This window comes from Apis dorsata, unplaced genomic scaffold (genome assembly GCF_000469605.1).
Source record: "Apis dorsata unplaced genomic scaffold, Apis dorsata 1.3 scaffold_946, whole genome shotgun sequence".
NCBI classification, from domain to species: Eukaryota; Metazoa; Arthropoda; class Insecta; order Hymenoptera; family Apidae; genus Apis; species Apis dorsata.
The window spans coordinates 106,262-115,087 of NW_006264055.1; the positions used below are offsets into that span (position 1 = coordinate 106,262).

General features: G+C 30.0%; 1 protein-coding gene across 6 annotated transcripts in view; it reads right to left on the reverse strand.

Annotated features, from left to right (window-relative positions):
- The window catches only part of LOC102671460 (AT-rich interactive domain-containing protein 5B-like), a 106,117-nt gene extending 99,417 nt beyond the window's left edge, over positions 1-6,700 (reverse strand). For 2 of the 6 annotated variants that reach the window (XM_031514270.1, XM_006623774.2), the window contains exon 1: positions 5,862-6,687. In XM_031514270.1, coding sequence (XP_031370130.1) covers positions 5,862-5,876 — 15 coding nt within the window. In that variant the 5' untranslated portion in view covers positions 5,877-6,687. Of the gene's footprint in view, positions 1-5,861 lie in introns of all 6 variants that reach the window. The other 4 variants (XM_031514268.1, XM_031514267.1, XM_031514269.1 and 1 more) reach the window with 4 other exon arrangements.
- Between the last annotated feature and the right edge of the window lie 2,126 nt (positions 6,701-8,826).

Below are 8,826 nucleotides of genomic sequence, written 5' to 3' on the forward strand. Positions count from 1 at the left end.
AAACTTTCCAATATTTGGATAAAATAAATTTCTCCGTATAATTACACAAAATTTAAACAATTATTTTAGATAGATATTCGCTGCGAGCACACATTTGAATAATTCTTGAACATTATGTACATTTTCAAGATACTTGATGGTAAAATACTCTTTCCATTACTTATGAAAGATAACAGACCATTAGTATTATACCGATAACGAGTTTCAGTCGTTCTTATCATCTAGAATTATTTTAACATTTACAACAAAGCAAACATATATTTTACACTGTCTGTCTATCTGTCAACTTTTTAATACAATGTGCCTCTTTTAAAAACAGTAGTTTATTATTATTATTAATTTAACCGAAGCATAATTACGCGTTCATATTTTGTCGATTAACACCTTTGAGAATGAGGTTGTTTGATTTGATTTGACTCCCTTCGTTCACAACAGTTTCAAATTTTCGCAATATTAATTATCGATCTTTCACCATGATAATCTCGGGAATTAATCCCGAGAGAATTTAATAAGGAAATTGAACGTTAAAGCGTAAGAGACATCTTATTAAGACTTTTATCTTATATGTAACCAAATCAAACAATTGGATATTACCTATGTATGTAAAAGAAATAACAGAGCCAACAATACTATACATGCCAATCCTACATTGAATTGATTTCATAACTTTTCTACTTGGAAACGCGGTCAGCCAGACTTTCTGGCGCGACTGTACCCCCTCCCGACTAATTTTGCCGATTAGAATTTTAGCATGATGTACACTCCGTGATAAAAACCTCGTTTCTTTTTTCATTCGTGAGCATTCTTGTGCTTTACAATTCTATTTTGTAACCACTATTAAAAATTACTATTAAATTATGATTTAAATTAAAAATCAATTTCCGATTTTTTTTTGAAATACAAATGATTTTCACAAGAATTATAAAACTGAAATAACATGGAATAAACTAATTATTTTGATAGATACTCAATGATGGATAATTATTTTTCACGATAGATAACGATATTATTATCACCTCTAGCATTTTTTTCAAGCAAAAAGTAATGCATATAACGCCATATCATCGTAGTTAACAATGTATCTTCGTTTATCACCGTTATCTTGATCGTGCAGAAGTCTCTTGTCGGTTCTCGTTTTTAATGAGTACGGACAACACGCGATCAAACAAATCTAAACGCGTCAAATAATTTAATAATGTATGAAGAACGTAGATAATTATAGAGATAAATAATTATATAGGAAGCAACTGGATTGATCGCATTATAAATTTATGAAAATTTTCATATCATTAGAATTTAAATACGAATTTAAAAATGTCCTTTGATTTGCTATTCGAAGTAATAATATCGCAAGAGAAGAGAACTCTTCTATTGTTCCTGTCAAATCGAAACACTTGTTTTTCAAGATCCGCCCTCGCGGTGCAATTTACTCTGTAAAGTATGGTGAGCTCTGCGAAGCTACAAAAGTAAATTCCATTAAAGCAGCAACGGGGTACTTTCCTTTAATGTCGTTAGTAGGAAAGAGCGGGAACGAACTGTGGTGGGAGAAGATCGTATGAGGGTAGAAGTAAGAAACGAATCACACTGAATCAACGTGCAAAACTTAGATGAATATTATCGCATAGGACTACATTTTTTACTTCGAAGAAATATCACGCATTGAGAAGAAAATAAATAATAAATAATAAAACTTTTTAAAGAAAGGACTTTAATTGGAAAAAAGATAAATCCGAATGATTAATGAATTAAGTGATTAATATCTCTTTTATTACGTTGTATTAAATCAAAATGCAGGCTAACCTAAATTCATTTTTCACGGATTATGAATATTTGGTTCGGCTGAACGCATGAAGATCGATACACGCACTCAGCACGCGCTTGTGAGCGCGAATAAATATGCCCAGTCGCGTGTACACAAATTTTAATTATGAATCGCCAATTGAATTCTGGCGAACAAGATCGTGTGTTCGCTACCAGAAGTGCGCGCGCGCGAACGTGGATAAATTATCGGCTAATTTCCTTTGCTGCTGAAAGATCGTAAAATTTATCTGGTAACTGGTTTTTGTGGTGTGCGTTGTGCGTGGTAGCTTTACGCGATAACTGAAAGTGCGCTTAGCGTCGCGATCATTATTTGAAGTACATTTTTAAAGGCGCGTACCACTATTGTTAGTGAAGCACCTGTCCCGCTCGGTTCGTTGAATTTGGCTCGTGCTATACGTGTGCGTGCGCGCGCATCGTGTCACGCGTACCAACACGAATACGTACGAAGATACACGAATCCGGAGAGAGTCATGTAAACAGTACAAATATGCGGCCACATATAAGTATGTATATGCATGATTACCGATTACCGAGTAAATTAATGAAGGAAAAAATATATTTTTTATATATAAGATAAGAAACTACGTATTCAAATTACAAAAATAATTCCTTAATATTTTTGTACATCGAGCTTGGGTATATGTGTGCCAATGAAATAAATTATAATTATAAATGTGAAATGGGAATTCATTATGAGATAAAATTATATAGCGAATTATGGGCAACAACGTGTATGATGTATTCAAATATAATTCTAATATATAGAAATAAATAGATAAACAGAAGATAATATATACAGAAGGAAGAGTGATAAAGAGAAAAAGAGAAAGCAAGAAGAAAAAGAAGTATAGCTATAACTGACCATAAAATTTGTTAACGATCTGTAACGAGAAAAAAGCAACAGTCGGTGAATCATGGGATAATTATCTTTCGAGCACGACTAGTATTTTATCAGAGCTATATTTGCGGTAACACGTTCGCGAATTGAGAATCAAGAGTAACGAGAAGCAAATATTATATTACATAAATCCCGAGAGAAAATGATTACCGTGAGAAACGTTTTTGTTATAGGGGCCTGTACAAAGTCTGCAAAGACGTAAATTATGCCACGCGCACTAAATTCTAAATTTAATCTTTTTAAAAAATGTCATATGTTTGTGTAATATTGAAATTCTTAAACGTAAATAATGAGTCGTCAAATCGTATTACGTAATTTTCACGATGCAAAAATAAACCTTTCGATTGAAATAATTTTAATATAACTTGTAAATACGCATTTGTACTTTCAAACGAAAAATTGTAGAAAACAATTCGTCTATATTTGATGCACGAAAACATTGTTCAATATAAAACATATCTCGTAGAAATTACACACAGCGAAGCTAAAATAAATGTTTTGTTATTTTTTGCGATTCTTGAATCGCGCACAGAAAAAGCACGAATATGTATGTGTTTGTTTACCACAAGGACAAAGCATTATTTTAATCGTGATTCACGTATTATTTAACCGACGCACGAAATTAATAAATAAAATTAATAATACATTGTTTATAAAATTTGCTTTTACCTGTTATTAAATTCAATTCGAAATACATTTTATACTAAATTTAATGAAATTATTACATTGTTTTCCATCAATTATTTATTTAAATTTAATTATAAAATTTAAATGTTTAATTATCTATAAATAATTTAAATATAATTTATACGCAACGAATATATCCGATTAAAATTAAAAAATTTATTATTAATATTTGTATATTAATATATTCATTTATTTAAATAAACTTCATGATGCCATAATCATTAATATTATCGCAAAATATTACTTATTTTATAAGATAAGTATTCATTGTTGCATAATAACATCATTTCACCGTGCCTCACTTATCATACTCCAAACAGCTTCGCGTCGTATAAATATATAATTTTATTACGTCATAGACGCTCAAGTATAGGTCATAGGGAATTTTCGTTAGAGCACCTATTATTATTCTATTTATCAGAACCATTTTTTATAATTTATATTTTCCATTTTAGCAACAACATAAAAAAGAAAATGAAATAAAATTTCTATGGATAAATAGCTCACCAGAAAAATAAACTTTATTCAAAAAGTCAGAGAGAATATTTTAAATTGTTATACGGTGAACAAAGGCGACGAAAAATTGCAGAAGTTTGTTGTCTCTTTATTGCGAGAAAAAGACAATAGAGACCACTTTACATGTATTACGTATTCAGTCGAGTTACGATAACAAAAATAACGCTCACATGCTTAAATCCTGATATAATAATTATTTCACGATCCTCCATTATCGATTAAATTTTCAAATATATATTTTTAATTCATCCATTTACAATAAAGACAGAAACAATGTGTGAATTAGATCTCTTTTGTACGCGATATGCATTGGACTATTCTTTTGCACATAACGATTTGTGAATCGCGATTCATGTGTAATATATGCGTCCGACCATAAGATATTCATTCGATGCAATATCTAATTTCGTAGCACTGTCCTTGTTCAACTAATATTGCGAATGAACGATTTTGTAGCTGTTATGTGAATACTATCATTTGTTTCTATGTTTCGTCAACCGTCTCGATTCGAAAAATGTCGCCGACAACAAATCGACCCATACACGGAATCGAAATCGCTATTCTGAATCTCACAAAAATCGTTTTCTGAATGCTTCCATGAGTATTCATCATATGAATTGCAATTCACGAATCGCTGTATGAAAAACTCAGACAGCGTGTGAGAGGGAAAAAGAGATTTGAGAATAAAAATAGAAAGATGACAAAAAAAAAATGAAAAAATAAATTTAAGCTATGATAAAAATAATAAAAAAATATTATCAATAGAAATCTATAATTATGATTCAATAATTAATTTTGAATAATTGTTTCAAGAGATAAATAATATTAAATAATATTAATTCAATTGTTTTCGTATTATAAATAAAAATTAACTAAAAAAAGGAAAAGAAAAAAATTGTTGATAATAAAAATTGTAAACTTCTTATTCGACTGTACATCCTTTCTACGAACACTCCTAAATATATTTTTCTCACGACAGCCACAAACATACGCTCTTAAAATTTTCTTTAAACAGACGACGCTCTATTTATCTACCGCTTGTACCATAATATTTCATCCTAATAATAACAGACGTATTTATCGATTCGACTCTTGTGCACAAATAATATTGTTGTATTTTCTCTACAACGTTTCTTTTATACAATAATTTTATCTATCTAATTCAAAATATTTTTAAAAAAGAGAAAGTATCATAAAAAAGCCAAGAACTAAACAATTCGGGGAAAAATGTAATTTCTCATTAAATCGTTGTTAGGACAATGCGAGTCGAGGTGGCTGTGTTAAATCGGGTTAAGGCACATCTATAAATACCTCACTAACTGCGAGTGAGAGAACATGAGAAGAAGAGAGAGAGAGAAAGAAATATAAAATGTACTGGTAGAAGTGTGAGAAAGAGAGAAAGAAAGAATACAAGAGATAAAGAGAGAGAAAGAGGGAGCGAGTGAGATATGTAAACGGAGAGAAACAGAGAGAAATAGTAAGCAAGCATACGAGTAAGTAAGAGAAAGAATGAGAAGGGTGGGGATGGAATAAGGGATGGAGGAGGGATAGAAAGAGGGAGGAGGGAGGCTAAGAAACGTGCAAGAGAGATAAAAGCAGAATCACAAAGTTGACATAGAGAAATGAAAATGAAACAGAGAAAGACGAAAGGTTGATAACGATGGAGAAGGGAGAGTTAATCAGTCCTTCTAATAGTGTGGCACATTGAAGATATACACAATTGCATTTGTTGCCAGATGTCTAAGTACACGATTGTCTCCCCTCCATTGACTACCCCTTCCCCCACTCATCACCACGCTGTCACTTCTGCATTACGGACGAGCAAGAGAACACATCAAATAAATTCGACAACGGGAGAAAAAAAAGATCGCAGGCGCGTAAATTCATATTAACTAATGTAGACAATTTTTAATTATAATTTCAAATTATTATTGCTCACCTCTATCTTTTCCATTTCTTTGCTGCACGAGTGTCACTTACTATTCCCACAGTCATCTAGGATCCTTTGGTACACACACACTGACGGCACATAGCGCAATATATCACGAGCTACACAAACGCGGTGTGCGTGTATCGAAACGATATAGGTTTGACGCGCGCGGACCAGCGACTCACGGTGCGGCGCACGCCGCTGTCCCATCAAGACTACTTTGTATTTACTCTAATTATGTGACGTCACGGATACACTGCTCGCCCCACCATTCGCCGCCGGAGGCGCCCGAGCAATGACGAGCGTGCTCGAGTGTTGCCGAGGTCGAGCGAGCAATGCGCATGGCGCAGGCACCAGTCACCTGTCGTCTCTTCTCCTTCTTGTAGAGCACTGAGTGCAGTACATCGTGAAACGTTTGCAATCTACACTGTGTGATTCTTTCTCACCGAACTCTAGTATTTGTAGTTACATACTTTTCTATAATTATGATTTCGTTCTATCCATTAGAATATCTTCAGTTTCTAATAGATAATCATAAACAATGTGCAACTACACCTACAGAGCCGATTTTTGTGTTCTAACCTTAATTTGGCATATGAATCTGTGCTACTAGTGATACATTCATCCTAAAACTATGAAATTCAAGAATGTGTGTTTATGTTGAATGTTAATATATTGTGATTTATAGGATTTTTATTATGAATATTACATGTTCGACGTTTAATTTACAATGCATATTTATGGACTTTTGTTGTGAGTTTTAATCGTTTGAGCAGATAGTGCGAGTGTCGTTTATGAAAAAATGAATTTTGAATAGTTATTTAATTATTATTAAAATGTGTTTATAAAACTCAATTATAAATTGATAAAATAGCAATAACAATTGTGTTTTGTAAATTTTTTTAATCATTATGTTTGATGTAAGTGAAGTTATATTTATTTGTTTGTTACTGTAATAATTGAAATATTTGTATTTTTAATGTTAATATTAAATTTAAATTGTGAGAAACGAACTGAAAATTAAAACAAAATTATAAAAATTAAGAAATTAAAGAAATTAAATTTCTTTTTAAAAAAAATTTGAATTCCTACTATAAATTAATATGAACAGATGATAAATCTTTTAAAAAAAAAATTGAACATTTGATTCTATATTTAAAAATAAATAAATATGGCAATTTATGATTTTAAATCTGTATAAAAATAATTATTAATTTTGAATTTAATAAATATTATCGATATAAATACAGAAAAGTGTGTCGATAAAAGTGCATAATAAATTACACCATTGTTGAAAAATCATATTTATTTGTTCCATTCATTATCCAAAGCTCTTTTCTGATGTCTGATTTGCATAAAACTAGCGTTTTTCACGCTAAAACTATTTGCTTTTATCGAACACACAAATTACATAAATCGATATCTACACACGGTAGACAAATTACATTTTCGAGACATTACACTTTATAGGTTAACTTTATTTTCTCGTCCTCTATATGAATAAACTTCTGATTATTTCGCGATATTCTTTTTTTATTTATTCAACAGTTTCATATGTGTAACTTTCATATGTTATATGACAGAAATTTAAGAGTTGCTCCAGATAAAGATTTTGTTACAGCGGAAAGCAATGTGCACAAGGAAATAGGAATATATGCATATATGTATATCATATATGGATATTCCTATATATATATATTTACAATAAATATAGAAGAAACGTATTTAGATGTTAATAGACGGATTTTAGGCCTATTTCGCGAGACATTGATCTGCACGATGTTAATTAACAAACTATAGATGCAGGCTCATATAGATTTAATTGTATTAATTATTTCGTTGTTATTTTTTTCTTTTTCATTTTTTCATTTAGATATTTTTCATATTTTTTCAGTACAATTGTGTATATAAAATAAGATATAATATAAAAACAGAATTTTAAATAATACTAATATTACTTTCTTAATTTAAAACAAAAAATTATGATTGATAAATTAAACGTCTAACTATATTTGAAAACTACTACAAAAATACTAACAATTACTACGTCAATTAATACGTCAAGTTAAAAAAATTAATTTTCTGAATCAATAAAAAATAAGATATAAAATTTAAAAAAATTTTAAACGCATTTTTTATTATTTAAAAAATTAATTTTTAAAATCATTTTTTTTATTATCGATTTGATATATATTTGAAAATGAATAAAGAAACAGATTTATATAATTTGAAGTCAATTTGTTCAAACATACGTAACGGAATTATATATCGTACGGCCATTACAAGAAATCATTTTGTGCAAATTATATGCGTCACTAACTATCGAAAATTTTTTAGTTGAAATTAAAAAAATATCCAATAGAACAATACTATATGACTATAAAATTAATTTTTACCTTAATTAGTAGCTGGATAAAGGGCATATAATGTCGAAATTTAAAAATAAATTCAGTAATATATTCGTTAATTAAATTTTGAACTGCCATGTTTCCTTTGTCTATGTAACTTTTAATTACTTTACAATCACACATTTATTCTGTATTTATACGTTATATATTATTGAATTTATTCAAAAATATATAATATTAAACGAGAATAAAATCTTGTTGATGTTCAAGCACTAGTTAGTGACGATATATGACACAAAAAGTAATTATACTGCGAATTATAATTGACATAGCACGATAAACGAATCGAATCGAAAATTGCACTGCATAACTTAAAAATGGAGGGAAACTGTCCAGACAACAGCGCCACTAACCACTTCCGCTATCTAGTTCTAATTTTAGGAACTACGATGAATTTTTCTTGTGCATAAAATCACAGTTTTCGAACTTGAAATTCAGTACCGTTTTCATTTATTCGATTCGAAAATTTATATATTTTTTGTAATAACCGTACTGTATTTAATTATAATTGCAAATTCCATTCGAGCTTGTGCACAGTATAAGAAGTGTACGAAATTGATTGTGGT